The sequence below is a fragment of the Leuresthes tenuis genome, unplaced genomic scaffold (assembly GCF_036924035.1).
Source record: "Leuresthes tenuis unplaced genomic scaffold, fLeuTen1.0.hap1 SCAF_12, whole genome shotgun sequence".
NCBI lineage: Eukaryota > Metazoa > Chordata > Actinopteri > Atheriniformes > Atherinopsidae > Leuresthes > Leuresthes tenuis.
The window spans coordinates 17,995,133-18,013,653 of NW_027325366.1; the positions used below are offsets into that span (position 1 = coordinate 17,995,133).

The 18,521-nt window shown below is 41.6% G+C and overlaps 2 protein-coding genes across 3 annotated transcripts in view; both read left to right on the top strand.

Moving 5' to 3' along the window:
- dynlt3 (dynein light chain Tctex-type 3) overlaps positions 1–18,521 on the top strand; it is a 107,282-nt gene that overhangs the window by 40,961 nt on the left and 47,800 nt on the right. The window lies entirely within an intron of this gene.
- On the top strand, positions 468–17,912 carry srpx (sushi-repeat containing protein X-linked). 2 transcript variants are annotated; one of them, XM_072396769.1, is made up of 10 exons: positions 468–575; positions 6,518–6,574; positions 8,697–8,885; positions 10,836–11,012; positions 11,988–12,114; positions 12,243–12,364; positions 13,312–13,491; positions 14,853–14,986; positions 17,057–17,178; positions 17,268–17,912. In XM_072396769.1, exons 1-10 carry the CDS (start codon positions 515–517, stop codon positions 17,449–17,451), a joined length of 1,353 nt encoding a protein of 450 aa, XP_072252870.1. In that variant the 5' UTR covers positions 468–514; the 3' UTR covers positions 17,452–17,912. The 2 variants fall into 2 exon arrangements, with proteins under 2 accessions (XP_072252870.1, XP_072252871.1); XM_072396770.1 differs by lacking the exon at positions 6,518–6,574.

Here is an 18,521-nt window from a genome sequence, read left to right on the forward strand (position 1 = left end):
CACTGAGTAAGTCGCTGACAGTGAACACTGAAGTGTATCTCAGCCAAAAATAACCAGATCCTAGTAAAGAGCTTGTTGGCTGAAGTTTGGTGGTGGTTCAGATGGGGGGAGTTAAGATGGAGCTTTGACTCACTAAAGAGTCACTCTGGATTCTGTTAAGCATCTGTTAAGAGTGTTTGCTGAAAGCCTTTAAAGACGTGTAGCTGAATTAAAAGCACATCTGCAGTGAAGTGGCGCTACAAACCTGAAGCATCCATCTACATAACATGGCCTTTCAAGTCACTTCACTGCTGCCATGTCATATGGTGACAGAGTCACTGTTAACCTCAGGCTTCGGGCTCTTTGGTCCCTCTTATCTGACTCCCTCAGGCCGATGGACGGCCTGCCTGCTTTTGGAGAATCCTCCCTTGTTTCTGAAGCAAGAGGCGGGCCTTTGGAAAGCAGGAATGCAGTCTGGAAGTTTTCCTGCAAGCGCTCCTTCACACGTTTTAAAGCGTCCGTCCCGCGCACCGCTATGGACATGTGGCCGCTGGCGCTCCTGTTTGTCCATCTCTGCCTGTGCTCCGGCTACGAAGGTAAGATCTGACTGAAGCCTTCTTCTGCCCACGGGGCGTTTTTAAACCCCGCAGAGAGGAATGAAAGATCAAACAGAGGAGCAGCTTATATCCACTCTGGCCAGAGGCGAAATGTGTGCCATCAGTGTTTTTTTTTGTGTGTGTTTGTTTTTGTGTGCGTGTGTTTGTGTTGGGTAGGAGTTGGATTAGACGCTTTGAGTTTGGAGATGAGCTTTTTTGTTGCGCTGTGTTCGACGTTTCTTGCCCTCACCGCTGGTGGTGAACCGCGGAGTGTTTACGTGGAGGGGGTGGGACGCGGGGGGAGTGCAGTGTGCATCTGGGGCACGTTTCCCTGCACAAACCCCAGGTCTGTGAAAACTCCCCGTGCTTTGTGTGCTCTCTGCTAAGGGCCAATAAAAGACCCATTCATTTGCTCTGTCAATGACAAAAAAAAAAAAAAACAGGAAAAAAGTTTCATAGCTTGTGACTGCGGGTCTGTCTATAACCTGGGGTTGAAACGCATACACACAGTTGACGAAAGCTGCAAAATGTAGTCACAACTTCATGTGTCGCAAATGCATTCATTGTTTCTCGCAAAAAAAGTCTCAAAGGCTCTTTTTTTTTTGTTTGTTTTAGTCCAAAAATGTATGTTGTGCATTGGAGTTTTAAAATGTGTGTGTATATGCATATATATTTATATTACCCCGGGTGGCTGGAAAACAAGGCATTTCTAAAACCTACCTTCTACTCTATAAATCCAAAACAGCTATTCAATAACAGCAAATTAGGCCTATCATTAGACTGTTTTAAGTGTAACCATTAGAAAAGAAACAAGAGAAACACACATTAGAGAAGCCTGCAGTGAGGAAGTGAACTCACTTCAAAGCTAATGTATGGATGGCGTGTGTGTGTGTGTGTGTGTGTGTGTGTGTGTGTGCTTTCACAGTGGTTTTGTGTCTACTGATGGTTTGAGAGTGGCTCACCACTGATGTATGACCATACAGGCTGCAACATGAACCCAGGCTGCTAAGCAGATTTACACTGACAGACTAAAAGCTGCTTGTCGAGCTGACAGGACTCTGGTACGTACTTGTGTGTGTGCATTTATGAGGAGTTTATTTTACGGGGAGCTGTTCGTGTTTGTTCTGGTGGTCATTTAGCCCCTTTTGATAGTTAAGAGTGGATACCTGAGAGCGCCAGAGTGAGTAACTTCGTGTTGCTCTTTTTTTATGGCTCGTTTGAAGTGGGTATGTGTTGTTTTCAGGTTTGGCATCTTTCCTACCTGTCCCCGCTCACAGTTCAACCCACTGAGGGCAAGCGCTTGTTAAAGCTCGATCAAATTTTCCATGATGATTCGTGTACTCATGTGTTTCTGGGAAGGATTCCTCCTCATGCTGAGAGGAACTTGGGTAAACGCCAGCAGGCACCGTCAATGAGCGACTGTCCCCCCAGAGAAAGGAAGGAACAACTTTACGTCAGGTGAATCCTGGGCGATTACAAAGCGGTGCCTGAGGAGCAGATCGGCAGCAAACTGCTAATTAATGCATAGCTACAAAACTGTTACTGCTCCAGCTGTTTTCTGGCTTCTGGAAGAAGTAATAAGAGGTTGAACCTCAAGAGCCTAAATTTCAGAGGACTGCTCATGTTATTCGTGGCAGCTCTTGTCAAATTCAGAGCAACCTCTTTGATGGAGCACATCAGTCTACACAAGGGCGAGGAGACTTTATACAAGAATAAGAAGCCCATATACCAGATACTTCCGCATTACACGTCTGATCCCTTCTTAACATGAAATATTGAATAGCTCAGCGTGATCAGCTGCTGCTGTAACAGACAAATAGATGCAAGGAGAACCGCTCACTTCCTTTGAACCTGCATCCTGAATACATTCTGAATGAGTAGTTTTCATTTACGCTCACTCCTTTTGTGTTCCTCGGCTAATAAAGAACGCATGCTTGAAATGATTATGTGGTGCTCCAAATCTTTAGAATACAAGTTCTTTGTCCGGCTATCTGAAGGTAGCAGGCCTTGGTTTAAGATTACAGGTTCAGTCATGTCAGCGTCGCATAACAACAAACATAATTTCCTCATGATAATGAGTCACAAAAGCATTTTCTCCTGTGGTCATGAGACATGAGCGCCATGCTGCTGGCGTTTTCACTTCTGTAGCATTTAGTTTAAGATGAACATGGCACACAGGGATATTTGGACGTCTCCCATTAGCTTTTATTTCAGAAGCTTCTGGCTGAAGGAAGCCCCCTTATCCTGAGAAAACTTTTATAGTTTTTATAACTTGAAGAAACTAATTAGTCGATCTATTAACTGATATAACACCTTAAACCAAACAGCGAGTGAACTAAAAAACAAAAATGGTCTCACGTTGGACTTAGGTTTTCACGACGAAGGTCCCAGGGCTTACTCGGGAACCTCGTAAAATACCAAGGGCTGAAAGGTGAAGGTGAAAAGATGTAGGCAGTGAAGGCAACATCGGTGCTAGTGGTCAGTGGAGCACTCAGGGCCTTGACACCCAAACTGGGACAGTGCCTCCGGCAGCTAAATACTGCCATACCTGTATATGTGTGTGTATAAGGCTCTATTTATGTCTCGTTGAAGTGAGCATTCTATTTCATTTTTCACTCTATTTTTCTGTGGTAGCCTGTGGCCATGTTTAAACATTAAACTGAAACGAACTTCTTGCACACATTGACAGTTTGTATCAGAGGCCTGCAGAGAGCAGCTAATTGCAATATCAGGCTCAGTAACTTTAAACGTATCCACTCCAGGAGGTTTGTCATGAAGACAAGCTCCTGCTGTTCCCGCACCATTAAAGCTTTGATAGAGTTTTCTCTAAGAATCCCTTTGATGTGGGAGAGACGGGAAAGAAGATGGTGCTGGCCGCTGATCTTCTCCTCATCGTCCTGACAGATTCATTATATATGAATGAGTATGAAATGCTTTCATCAACAAGCACAAGCAAGATGAAGTTATTTTGAATCCAGCCTCAGTGGTGCTTTGCCAGCAGTTTCAGATCCAGCCAGACATCTTATCAGCAAGAACACTAACAGCAGCTGTTCAGAGCTTCAGGTGGAGTCATCATGGCTGTAACAAGAAAGCCTTAGAAGAGGTCGCACACTGCCCCGGGTGTCCATGTAGGTAGTCTTTCCTGTGGGGTTGTTTGTTCGTCCAGAGGAATAAGAAATACGCTGGAGTAAATGCCAGAAGAGATCAGTGGAAGAAAAAGCTCTTTGTTCTTTGAGGCCGAATATTTGAGCTGCAGTTCTTAAAGTTATTGCACGATAGCTTTCATTCTCGGTTTATTGTGTCAGAAAAAGGGACTTCTTTTTTTTCATTTTCAACAGAATCATAAAAAGTGTGTTATTCCCAGAGACTTCTATTGGAGTTTGGTGCCCTGACGTTACTAATTGGCATAGATGTATATGTTTGTCATATTTTGGACTAATATTTGTTCGATCCTGTGTTACAAGGTAAAATTAGTCATTTATCATGCTTATGTATCTGATCTAATGCTCCTGCTTTGGGCTTTTTCCCCACATTTGCATTTTGATAGATACCTTATCACTATGTAATCTATATGATGTGTCAACATGGATTGAATATTTTACATAATTCATATCCTTCAACCACTACATAAGGTTGTTTTTTATTCCTAAAAGAGGCCTTACTGTATTTGGCTTTGACATTGTCATTGTAGATTTAGATTGTTGTACTTCTTTAATGTTTACTCATAAATATGGAGTTACAGTGTGGTTCTAATTACTTACTTATTTAGTTGCCTCATTAAAAACGTCAAGTGTGACTAAGGGCTCAGTGGCGACTATGTCTAGTGGGTCAATAAGAATTAGATTATAGGTCGGCTCACGGGTGTAAGACGCATTCAACAGTATAAAAAACAGACTCGAACTCGTGCCATACCCGTGCAGTGGTTTCAAACTGAACCTTTCCTTTGTCTGTAGTCATAGACAGCTGCAAATGTTACCAGTTCCAGTTAATGTTTCTTTCTTTGACAAATATTTGTAAAATTCTCTTAAAAAATGTGTTTTCATTGTGTGCGAGTGTATCTTCATTATGATATGAGTTGGCAGGGCCACATGCACGTGGTCAACGCAGATGAAAACATAGAAACATCGACCTTTTCGGGTCACATATGGCCTCCGGGAACAGTGCTGGGCTGTGTGATGACTTTGGCATAAATTGGCCAAACTGCATGAACACAATATCTGCATTCATCACGTGACGCACGTAGGTCCAAAAAGTTTTTTTTCCCCCCATACTTCTTACAAACTTTGGAAAATGATGCAGCAATCTTGGAAACACATTTTATTTTAGTAACATTAACTACGGCGCAGCTCATATTCAGATACTCCAAACACCACCTTGTGATGCAGTAATCGGTTCAGATCCATGCGTGCACTAACTGAGCAGTTTTCATTCGAGTGAGTGGGCGCCATAGTAGAATTAATTTCTTCTTTTTCAAACATCTGTTCTTATTACTCCTAAACAAGCAAACAAAAAAGGATCAACTCTTAACTAATGAGGCACTTACCATGTTTGGTTTTGCTGGCAGATATAGCAATTAGCGCTTACAGAGGTGATAAGTATGTCATGTTTCCTGAGGCAACAGCCATCAAAAATATTTACTTTGCACTCGTTGCATTGCAATAACCAATTAAAGAACACTATGTTCGTAAAGAGGAAACAAAGCACAGGGTGTATATCTACTAGATGGCAACCATGAATAATATATTTTTATCAGATCGTGGTGTAAATCACTGCATCTAGCCATGCTGCCACTGCATACTGTTTCCCCGAAATTGCAGCATATTCTTGCAGAGCTGCTAATGTTTCGGAGGCATCTGTGGCTCCAACTACTGTCCACTTTAAAGTGTGCATACACACACGCACTCATGCACACACACAGGCACACCTGTAATTAGATTTCCATACCCTCGTTCCTTGCACCATTAAGAACCAGACTCTAAAGTTTTCCCATTAGACGGCTAAATCAGACTCACTCAGTATGTGGGTATGCTCTGTGTAGTCCATGATGTGTGATCCAACTGCTGAAACCTCAAACCTCATTTTGTGTGTTTGTGTGTATGTGTGTGGGGGGTTGTTCCAGAAATGATTTCATTAAATTGGCAGAAAAGCCATGATAAGGAATGGGGGACAGGATGGGAGATTTTCAGTATCAGCAGTATCAGGCTCATTGACCGGAACAGGAGTATTACGTATTTAGTTAGTTGGAGGGTTAAACACTCCTCCCTTGTGGATCCTGAACAGAGGATGCATTCACAGTAAGATTCATAACAACCTAGGGCCAAGGTTGAACACCCCTCCCCGACTGTTTTAACCCCTTCCTGTCCCATTTCGACTTATGTTATTGCCTCCAGCCTGCTCTACCCACCTGCCCAATCCCTTCATTCTTTACCCATTCTTTGCTCATCACACTACTTCACACATTTATCTTCTTCCAGTGCCAGTTAACTGTGTCCTCCAGCAGCCTCACAACCAGAAATTTTAAGCTCTCTTATCTTTTGCCCTGCTTGAGTAATTGTGTTCACAGTTAAAGCCGACTCAAAATGGATCTATGGTAGGTATGACCGTGGGAGATGTCTTGGAGGGGAAAGTTTGAAAATAATTGCAAACCTTCCATTTGCATCAGACCCAACAGGCAACGACAGAATAAACCTTTGTTAAAAATAAAGATATAAATTTTCTCAGCCAGCAGGAAAAAGAAGAGGGTCCAGATCAGCCCCCTGGAATCTGATTAAGATGGAAAGTTGAGCAATATTTTTAAGCTTTTTCTTTGTGTTGTTTCACAGCAACAAAAGCCCCAAACGTCAGCCAGGAACAATGCTTTCAAACATTGTCCAACAACTTGGTCTTGGATCAATCTTTTCCTTGTACTGGTTGTTTTTTTTCTTGTTTTCTTTCACCCTCAGGGTCAGGACATTACACCTACGGAGACGATGAGGACTGGTATTCTCGTAGATATAAAGGTGACTACTCTTGGTTTGCCACAGCCGGTGCCAAAACACACATTCAGAAATATGAACAATCAAGTAACCATACAAGAATAGTTTGGTTTTTTTTCCCCCAACCTAATCGAGTAGATTTTTTTGCCCAAATATTGCAAAGTAATTGTCTTGCAGAAATTTAACCAAACAAGAGTGAAAGTAAACTAAATAGAAAATGCCTGCTTAAGCCTAAAAGCAACTGAGAATGAAAGTAAAAATACCCTGGTTGAGCTTAACATTCAGATTCTTTTTGATTAGATCATTCATAAACAGCAGTGATTTTACAGCACAATCTAATAGAGGACAGCTAGCTTTCATTTACACTTCCCTCACAAATTTGTTGGACTAGTAGTTTGAAAGAGTAACAAATAAATCTGAATAAAAATGCAATAAATGCAACTTTTTGTTGCCTGAGATTCAAACACATACTTCTCTTTGTAGCGCAGTGCTAGGTGCTACATTTACTAGCTATATTAGCTAACAGTGAAGTGGGCTGTCAGCAGCCTCAAATTTTGTGAGTGGGGTTAATTTATGTGCAAATAAAATGCATTATCAAAATTGTTTTGTTGTTTTACTGAAAGAAACGTATTTTTGTTTTTTTTTCCCCCACATTTTATTACAACATATTTAACTCTCGCTGCAGAGGCGCTATCAAAGGCTGACAAGTTAACAGTCAAATGTAAGCTGTTTTTCTCATATTAAAATGGAACAGATTAATTCGTTATATAATTATATATAGTTATATAGAAAATGAAAGAAAAATTGACATACCCAATATATATATATATATTTTTTTTTTCTTTAGCATAGTTCAAACAGTGCTAGCTGTGGTAGAACATTGAAATATGAACCTTGTTACCTCAAATTATATACATTCTATTATGTTTTGTATGACTCAAAAATGTTTTATAGTAAATAGTATTTTTAAAGGCATTATTCAACTTAGCTCAGCCAACTTTGAAAACTGACACAGATATGTCAAAGTAGCTTCCAACTTTATATTTGGGGTCAGTTAACATGGAACATCGTCATTCAGGCCAAACTAAACTCTTTCCTCATGTAAAAGCTTGAATATGATATTATTTTCTCTCACTCAGTGGTTGTGGAAACTGCCAACACACACATATACGCTGCAAGAGGGAGCAAGAGAGGGCTGGTTGTGTAATGAATACTCATCTTTATTCCAACTGGACATTAGCCTAAGCTGGTGTGTATTATCTTTTCCAAGTGTGTGGATATGTGTGTGTTGGGCCACAGTACTCAGTGTTTGTCATGAGCCAGCAGGAAATAAACTGCAGATTTTGATTTCCCTGTATTGAATAAGAACCTTGCGGCCCCACAAACTTGGCTTCAGACAAGGAATTGTTACACGAGTTGTAGAGATAGAAAAAATACCCACCAGGCTATTGGACAAGTTGAAAGGAGATGCAATCTAGTAGGACTTTACAGAATAGTTTGACATTTGTGGACATATAGATATTCTCTTTGGCAATAAAATCTTGCTTAAACATATGGTATGAGTTTTCTCTTCTAACTCTCAACAAGAAAGTGAATAAGAGCATTTTTCTACTGCCTTGATAAACATTTTGTCATTGGGGACAAAAACTGATTTAAAAAAAAATGTTTTTTTTTTATTTTTGGTGGTCAGCCTAAAAATTGTAGCATAATTTCTGAGTAAATTGTCAGATGGAAATGGATTCAGGAGGAAATAATCAGAGGTTTTACCTGAATTAGCAGTGCAACAGACTTGCCTTTTTTTCAGTGACTTACATTATGTGGCACAGGCATTGGAAGTTAAATGGTCACACACATAATTACCCATCTTTTCCTCATGTGAAGCTATCTTCTTTTCCTCTCAAGACGCCTGTGGATTATGCAGAGTCACAGAAAAGGTAATGAGAAATCCACCGTATCTGCCTGTACTCAAGGTGATGGGTGGGTTTTACATTTTCATTCTAATAAAGCAAGTCCTCCAAAGCTTTTATATTCTTCAGGTAAGTGCTTATTATCGAGTCTCTCCCACTCCACAGCCAAGACGTGTAACTGCATTGATGCTGCAGATAAAAGCTCAGTGCCATTTCCATCCTATTCCCTCTGCTTTTAGGGACTCCGTGGTGTGCGCCCATTAAGGTGAAACATGGTGACGCGAGGTGTCGCGCGCCTGGAGGGAGGACCGACAGGAATGTCATGGGGACACGCTGTGAAATCCACTGTAAGCAGGGATACGAAGTCCAGAGCACAGAGGTGGTGTGTATGGCAAGCAAACACTGGTCCTCTAACTACAATTGCAGAGGTGAGAACTAATGTCCACCTGAACAGATGGTCACACACACACGATGACTGTAATTAAAATGTGACATTGTTGATTGGTCTGTAAACAACTGTATTGAAGCCCAGAGTTCTGCATCAAGGTGGAAGTGACCATGTTTGAACAAGAAGGTTGAGCTGGAGGGAGGTGGTCGGAAGATTGTTGGACAAAAAAAAAAACAGGCCACCAGCACTCAACCTAGCTAATGACACCCTAATGACTTTTGACAAAAACTTCAGGATTCAGATGTTAAATCTTCACACCGTTTCACCGAATTGTTCAATTCAGCAGTGGAGACGATACATTCCTGGACCGAATCTATCAGCTTTTTTAAGTGTGATGTGCCAACTGACAGGGTGGCCAACTGCCAGATATTGACCATTGCTCACAAAATGAAACCTTTTCTCATGTTCTCATGCCACAAGTTCATTTTTTGATGAAGCAAAGCAAATTTCTGACTGATAACACTGCAGTGAGACGAGAAGAGACTGACACAAGCAGACACAGCAGGTTGCAGCATCCCCTCCGTTAGATTTTACAGGCTCTATCTCATGGTTATGCATTTAATTAGTATTTGATTGAAGGTAATGTAGGTTCAAAATATCAGCTTTTAATGTCATGATAATTAATTCCTACATACCATTACAACTACATCTGATGACGGTGCTATTTGGTACAGCTAGAACCTGTAAATGTATATTGAAATTAGGTGGACGTGGTAAAGCCATTTCATTAATCTAATTATGAATGAATCAATGATTCATCCAAATAATTGGTATGCTGTTGCAATTGTTAGGTTTTAGGGATGATGTTGTGATTATTGAGAGTAGCATCCCCAGGATCAACATCGCTTAAAAGGGTTTAATTATCAATAATTATTATGAAATGATCATATTGCAAGCTGTTGTAAGTTTATTTCGATAATGAATTGTCTTAACCTGTAATCATTTCAGCTTCGTGTGACCCAAGCTTTAATTTGATTCACTTTCAATTTCTCCCGGCTATTTTGTATTAGTAGGATCTGATCATATAAAACCTAAGCATTGTGACAGGGAGTTTTTGAGAAAAAAATGTCCTCATGTGAGAGTGGTTTATTTATTTAAAAGACCCTGAGTCTTAAGAGGTTAAACGACTTAAGTTAGGTGTTTTCAGCCACTCTCAACTCAGAAACTCAGGAAAAACTCAACCCTAGCAGTATGGTTTGGGCCCCATATATCTAAAACTGTGACATTCAGTTTTCCATTCAGATTTGCAGGGAAAACTTACAAAATTCTAGAAGGTTATCTGATTTCTTTTTTTTGAACGCACCATCAGTACAGTGCCAGTAAAAGCCATTTCAAAACCAAAAATCAATTAAATATTGCAGATATAAGCAACAGCTAGCCGCTAAGGGCTTTTTTTTTTTTTTTTTGCCTGTTAAGCACCAGAATTTTTTTCTGTGTGAATGATCAGACTTCGAGTAAGGAGCCAGCCGGTATAGAGATAGCAAAGGCAAAATAATTGTTTACCAAAGACAGCGTTAGACCATTTGTATGCACAAAAAGCAGCAGTAGTGTTAAGAATGAAAAGCAGCTTACCTCCACACCCCTGGCCTGTCACAGAGTAAAAGGGTACGATTGTCAGAAAATTGATTACGGAAAGGTTACCGATGATGTCGGATTGCTGAAAGGTCCGGGGATTCAAATGCCAGCTAACAATCATCTTTTCATTCCCTGTAGTATGACTGAGGATGCTGATTTACTCTGACTTACTCCAGCATAGAGTGAGAGTCAGCATAGAGGGTTAAGGCAACCCCCCCCCCCCCCCCCCCCCCAAAAAAACCCCCCCCCCAAAACAACAACATCTAAATCTTTTATGATGTATGATGTGTATCTGAACTGTTGAAACTCAAGTAAAAGCTAACATTTGCTGACTCTGAGCTGTCTCTGCTAATAGAGATCCGCTGTCCAAAGCCTGAAATGCCCATTAACGGAGGTCACAAGTGTTCGGGTGGCTCCTACTTCAACTCTCGCTGTGAGTTCTTCTGCTCCCCTGGATTCACTCTGAAGGGCCAGAAGACGGCAACCTGCCAGCACAGCAAGGTGTGGAGTGCCGCAGCCCCCACATGTGTTGGTAAGACTGTGTGTGTTGTTGCTGTCTCCCACAGGAGGACTGGAGCCCGGAGAGCACTGAACTCGCATGTTATTATTACTTGCTGAAGGCACAATGCCAGCCCTAACAGTTGAATCCAAAATCTGTGACAAAGCTTCTTTTTTTTTTCCCTGAAAACATTTTGGGATTTAAAAAAAAAAAAAAAAAAAAGCCGGCCTGGAGACGTGTACATACATCATTTTCAGAAACAAAAACAAGCAGACTGGTGTCTCTCTGTTCACCAGAAAATTAGACCATTTTCAGCATTTAGCCACAGCTTCAGCTGAAAATCTGTGAGCTAAACAACCTGCATTTTAGTGATAATATAAAAAAAATATAGTCTCGTCACCAGAGGACAGTGCCAGTTTTTGTTTTTTTCTTTTAATGCGTGCATCGAGCCAGCACATCTTTAGAAGTGCTGTTTGAGGAAAGGCATTGAGTGTGCTACGCCGCTGTCTGCTGAAGACACACTGATGACTGATGATGACTCATTCTTGTTTCCCCTGAGTACCGATTCATCTTAACTTTCTTCTTCTTTTTTTTTGCCACCTTAAAAGCTTGTTTTGACTCGTTTCTGATGCTCCCAGCTTGTCTCTGGCTGTCCCTGATTGTATGTACAATAGATGTCCAGGTGGTTTTGGCCAGTTTTCCACACATTGTTGCACTGTGGTATTATGTAGTCATCAAATAGACATTTAGGTCCTTTCACAAGATTATTGTTTTAAATAGTCTCAAATCAGCTCATGAAAGCATTTTCAACCGTCACGTGTTGCTTAATTGGCTAACTGGCCATATGTAATTTATCAATATTAATCAATGAACCAGCAAGCTGCCACTATTAACAGGATAAACTGTAGTTGCGCAGTGGAGTAACAGAAAGCCTGACTGACATCATTTGAGCTAGAGATTCCTTGCCCTCTCAGAGAGGTATTTGATGGTTTTCTTTTCTGTCTGTAGATATCGATCCCCCCAAAATCAAGTGTCCCAGTGTGAAGGATAAGTGGGCTGAACCAGGGAAGCTGACCGCGAGGGTGACGTGGGACACACCGGAGGGTGTCGACACTGCTGACGGCATCCTTACAGAGTCAGTCTCAGCGTTCTCTCCCTAAGACTTTATCGCATTTTGCTTCAGTGCTCTCAGACCGCTTAAGCCCCCTGCCGAAAGGGAGATCACAGAAAAGAAAGACTCAATCTGGGCATGTGTCTTTGCAGTGTTATCCTGAAAGGAAAACCTTCGAAATCCGACTTCCCAGAGGGGCTCCATAAGATGTCGTACACTGTATTTGACCGGGCCGGCAACAAAGGGTCTTGCCGTTTCACTGTCAGAGTGCGAGGTGAGCCTTCAACAGCAGAGTCAGAGAGTTGCATCTTCAGTGCGGAGCAGGATTTTCGGTTGCACTTTGTCTCAGTCAGTGCACGGCACATCAGCTGTACAAGCACTCATAGGTGTGACATTTTGACATGTTCCACTCACCTAAAGACCAACTCACCATCCATGGCGTCACTACACCTTAACGTAGATGACTGTAATGATTCACTGCCCGGATCCCCCAGGGTCCCATATCTGTGATACAAAGGGTCAGTGTTTATATATCTACATAAACTCTATATTTTACTGACAGATGGCACCAAAATCCAATTTTTTTTTCCAGTGAAGCTTTTTATTAAATGATCTGGATATCACAAGCCTCTAAAATACAGCAACAGCATGTTTTTTTGGGGTTCGTAACAGTGGAAAATGATTCTCTTGTAAGAAGTTTGAGGTGAATATTTTAAACAGAAGGCAACTTTTCCCTTTTGCCATAAATGATTCTCAGGCTACAGTGAAAGTAGCTTAACTTTACTTGTCCAGCTGTGGCCATTCGGGTGTGAGGAAAGCTCTATTTATGTCTCATGGGTCTTTTTTAAAAAAGTTTTTAGCTCTATTGCCGTTTTGCAGGTAGTTGTGAAAATGTAACAAACACAAGTGACAAAATTGTATTGACCCCGTAACCTAAAATTTACCATTAAAAACCAGTACTGAATGAACAAGAATTAAAAATAGAAGTTGTTAGAAATGTGCTTGTGCGGTTCGATCATGTCAATCCTATAAACACAAGCAAAGATGCCCAAACTGAGTCTAATTCGATGTTTTTTTTGCCCTAATGGGAGTACACATTTTCTTTTCCAGCTTCTCAGAGAAAATGCAGGAATGTGCTGAAAGAGCAGTTCATTTGTATTTTGCGTCAGTGGTGCTGACCTTCATGTTATTGTGTCTCACGTGCGCCTCTTTTGCGCGCAGTGCGCCGCTGCAGCCCGCTGTTCCCCCCAGACAACGGTTACATGAAATGCGGCGGTGACGCCGACAACTACGGGGCCACCTGCGAGTTCACCTGTCAAGGCGGCTACGAGCTGGCGGGCAGCGCTGCCAGAGTGTGTCAGTTCGGACTCACCTGGTCTGGCTCCGATACAACCTGCGCACGTATGTACTGCATGCAGATGGACAAACAATCATATGCCACACTGTCGCTAACAGGCCTTTTTTTTTTTTTTTACACTTACTTCCTTCCCTGTTTTTTTCTTCTTACTAACAAAAAACTGAACTCTTGGAGGCATTATTTCCTAGAACTTTTTAATTAAACACTGTGTCCAGAAGACAGAGAAGGTGACAAAACTACAGATTCTTTTTTAAATAAGAAACTATTAAATATTAATGCTAAACCATTGCTGCTGTGATATTGGTCCTTAAAGATGATTTGCATGGCTAGGTTTTGTGCTTTCAAATATTTTCCCCCAGTCGGAATTGGGAATGTGTTCAGGGACAAAATTGCTAACATAGCTACTAACATAAAACCAACATAAAAGAATCAAAAGCCAGAAAAATGATCAAACAACAATGAAGACTGGGTAGAAAATATATTTATTCATAATCGCAATATTTTGTCACATTCATGTAGTTTCATATGGCTAAAACTTGCATGTGACTTTGTGCTGTTTTAGTCTACAAATAACTTGGAGTAAAACCAGAAAAACATTCAAATAGTCTACAGCCTGTGGACCACTCAGTACCGTTATGTTTTAGGGTTTCTTTAAATGTTGCAGTCGCTTGCGCTCAGGGATAATGTCATTAGAAAGCTGCTGTCAAAGTTCAGCATCGTAATTACCTCATAAATGTGTTTTTTTGGCCATAAAATGATGAAGGGAACACAGTTATTCCACAAATGAAAAGGTTACTGACACTTTACTGGCCATTACTTGGTGATATTTCACTCTCTGAATTGGTAACGCATATTGGGTCATTTATTATTATTATTATTATTAGCTACTGCAGTCTTTACATTTTACAAATTGCAGTTAATTTTGCAACAACTGTTGGATATTACAAGTCCGAATTTGCTGCAAGGGTTTTTTCTCGCAGTCTGTACACCAAACGCAGCCCCTTTATCCTTAAACATTCCACCTTGATGAGGAGCGTGGATGAAAGCGAATCCTTTGCAGGTTTTGCAGTTACACACAATCACGTGTGTCAATCAATTCTGGCAACACGGGTCCTGGTTTCATGCGAGAAGCTCGGTGGAGGAGAAAATGGCAGCCTCGGCTGTCCATCGATTGTGGGGGGAGAAAAAATCTATACTCCTGCTGTTTTATGCCTGTTCCCGTGAGACGAGAAGAAACGTGTTGCAGCTCTCGACCATCAGCAGTTAATGTTCAGTTCGTCCTCCTCGCAGCCAGAAACAGTCAAGTTATGCTGCATCTCACAGTGACGACGTGTTGTAATAAATCGTCACCTTCTCTCAGTGTCTTTCGTATCTTGGCCTAATTGTACATTCAATGTCATCACAGCCATGAACATCAATGTGGGAGTGCGTACAGCTGCTGCACTGCTGGACCAGTTCTACGAGAAGCGACGGCTCCTCATTATCTCGGCACCCACGGCTGCCAATCACAATTACCGCTTCCAGATGACTAACCTACAGGTGAGGCACGGCTCAGACGCACAGCAGCAGCAGAACGCGAGCCGGCACACCGCCGCAGTGATTTGTGTCCTATCTGTTGCCTCTGACGAGGAGGACTGCAGTGCGTTTGTGTTTGGTTCTTGCTTTTGCTTTGAGGGACAGATATATGAAAGAGAGGGTGTCACAGCGATGATCAGAGGATGTCACGGCAGTGAATAAATGACTCTGACAGCGGCTTTGATGAGGCTATTGTGGGGTGGATGTTTTCCCCAGCTAGTCAGGAACCATTAAGTCGGAGACACCTTTAAACGGCTGACCTTTTAGAGTCAACTGAGAGACTAACTGGTGTCAGTCCATGAAGAAGCTGAGTGATCAGTCCTGTAACCCGCCCAGTAGTTTGGTTGGCACGTGGTTTGTACTTTTGTACATAGATGATATTTTCTGCTTTGAAATGAGGGAATCCTGCTCTACGCTAGCTTATATTTAAAAAAAAAAAAGATAACGTAACTCAAGAGTGTTGGATGAGTTCAATTTATGATTTAAAAATGTAACAAAAGCTGCCACAGAATATAGTTATTTCAACACGCGTAACGGTTGGATTTGAGGTTTTCTAAAGCCAAGTCTATAGAGTCTAAACATTTCTTTACATATTACTTCAAAGGAGCCAGCCTTTCTTGAAACATTTCGAACCGGTCATAAGCATTAGTCATCCAGGCTTTTTTTCATTTTTTTTTTTTTTTTTAACATTGGCTGCATTTTCACTAATTTTCAGTCCAGTTCTTGTTTCTGGCCATTTCAGAGCAGCGTGCGTTTTATCCATTAACACAGACCTATGAATCATTCACGCATAAAAAGGGCCCCTAATTCAAGGGATGAACCAGAGTTGTGTGTGTGTGTTATTATTATAACACTTATTAGGCACTTTGTTAGCGGACACATCATTTGTTCCCTTTTCTTTAGTTGTATCTATGAAAAATGCAAAAGAGTTTGACAGACGTGAAAAAGTATTTTTGAAGATAGGCTAATCTCAGCATGGTGTGCAGTGTGTCCTTAACATACCTGAGGGAAATTGACAAAGAGGAGGACAAAAGAAGAAGTGGCAAGCTTAGAAAGTTGTCTACAGCAGATGAACAGTATTGTGTAAAGTGATGTCCTTAAGAAAGAGGAAAAAAATCCAGCAAAGACCTGACAGAGAACCTGAGAGATGCATCCGGACATTCGGCTGATACATCTACTGTCAGCTGCAGCCTCATCAGAAATGGTTCCTCTGGAAGGGTTGCAGTCACGAAGCCATTCTTAAAGAGTAGGGAGAAAAGGCTGAGGTATGACACAAGAATTGGACTGAAAAACAGGTCTTGTGGAGGGATGAATCCTCCTTTAGAACCCAGACCTTGTCATTGTTGAAGCAGTGTGGCGATCATCTTGACAGAGAACAGAACAAAAGGCAGCCGACATCCAAAGAGGAGCTTTGGAATGTCCTTCGAGAAGCCTATCAAGAAAACTATTCCTGGAGACTACTTATAAAAATGGACAAGAAAGCTTGTCTAAGAGTGTTCAGGCTGTGTTGAAGAATGAAGGTACTCAGACAAAAAATAGACTTTGAACACATTAGAATTTTACAAACACTATTTTTACATTATAAGTTGCATTCACTTTGATGATTTTGGATCTTTCAATAAATCCCTCCCCCTTTTTTCTGTTGTCTTGGCAAAATATATAAATGAGGTGTGTCTCAAGACTTTCATACAGCACTGTATAACATGAGCAATGTGGTGCTGCTGCTCACAATCTGGCACAAACCAGAAAGAGGTTTGTCTAAGTGGGCCTGACGACTCCTGGCATTGAAACTCGTTTGGCACCAAATCATTCGCAATGTTGCAACATCCTGCTCATACCTACATGTGTTAAACTCGTGTTTGGAAGCGTCTGCAGCTGAAAACAGTTGACGTAGTAGAAAACAGAGCCCATTTATGAGTTATGAACTTGAACTGATCCTGATTATAATCAGTATAAGCTTTTGCCCCCTTTTTCTTTCGCCTGCCAACGAATGAGTAACAAAGCTGTAAATCTGTTTCTGCCCCGTGGGAACAGCACGCTCAGTGTGGACTGGATCTGAGACACGTGACAGTTATCGAGGTGGTTGGGACTTACCCGGCACAAGTCGGTCGAATTCGACACAGGTTGCTCCCCCCAGGACTGACCATGCAGCTCAGGTACGAACTCTCGCACACATATTTGTGGAACCTCAGCCCATGGGACTTTCGTTTCTCTCCTGCTTACCGAGCTCATGTGTGTTTCGTAGGCTGCTGCTCCAAATTCCTCAGAGGTCTTTCCAAATGGTTTTGTTGGACAAGCAGGGCATAGACAAGCAGCGGTACCCGTTCCCCATCACAGCGGCTGAATTATTCACCACCATTGACACTCTCCCCCTCCGCAAGGACGAGATGGTTTTGCAGCAGGAGGCAGGCCAAACCTGTCAGTCATAACGTGCCCCCGGCCTCTCAGTGCACCTCCAATGGACTGCCCAACCACCTTTGATCCTTTTTCTCCCTGATCACATCAGAAGTAACCGACTCAGATCATCTGTTGTCACCCACATGTCACACACTCCTACCTGAACTCATTCCTGTTTCTTGCGTGTGTGTGTTTGTGCAGTCAAAGGTTTGGATGTCAGTCATGGTGCTGATCCGAGGCTGATCACGCAGTATGTCACAGTCACATTGATCCTGTGTTTATCTGAATGTTTTGTTGTTTTTATATTTTCAAAGCAGATTTATGTTTTACCATTTTGTATAAAAAGTCCGGAAAACTTTTTAAGCCTTTTTGATATTTATGTCTTCCGTCTGTAATAATGATGTAGCCTGTGTTTCATGCACGGTGCATCTTCGTCTGAATTTACAAAACACTGATTAAATGTGTGTAACGCGGAGGCTGTGCTCTTCACTGACTCTTCATGTGGCTCTGTATGTTGACGGGTCAGTTGGTTTTGCTTCCTGCCTCATCGGCATCATGTCGTATTCAGTTCACCTGAAAAATACAGACTTTTTCACCCACTCTGTCAGTGACGGAACATTATAGTTTTGCTTTACTTCCTGTCATAGCTCGTGTCTTGTGCAGTTTCCTTGTTTAAGCTTTTAGGATTAGCCAATCAGAAACTACATTCAGAGCACTGCGTCACATGCATCACTGAGCTTCTTAGTGTGTTCCAGGTTCTGCTTAGTGAATGTTAAAAGTCTGTTCTTTTACTTTTCAAATGGATCTTCAGTTAGCAATACATCTGGCTTTTGATTTGACACAACTGGACATGTGTATTTAACATATGATTTATTTAGTGCGTACGCATTTCAGTGCTCTCTGTGCTCTGCAGACTGTCGGCCTCTGCTCTGTCCACCTTTTAACCTGATGATACCTGTGATTACACATGATTGGTCAGAGAGCGCGCCAGCAACACTTGGAGGGCTGTTGGCCGAGCAGAAGGGTGAAGAAATCATTCTACTATCCTGATTGTATCGACAAAAGGAAAAAAGTTAACAATTCAGGCAAAAGCCTGAACACC

Coding starts and splice junctions, on each gene's coding strand:
- srpx (XM_072396769.1), top strand. CDS start 515: ATGGACATGTGGCCGCTGGCGCTCCTGTTTGTCCATCTCTGCCTGTGC. Junction 13,492..14,852: donor CTCCGATACAACCTGCGCAC/GTATGTACTGCA, acceptor ATGTCATCACAG/CCATGAACATCAATGTGGGA. Junction 14,987..17,056: donor TCCAGATGACTAACCTACAG/GTGAGGCACGGC, acceptor CCGTGGGAACAG/CACGCTCAGTGTGGACTGGA.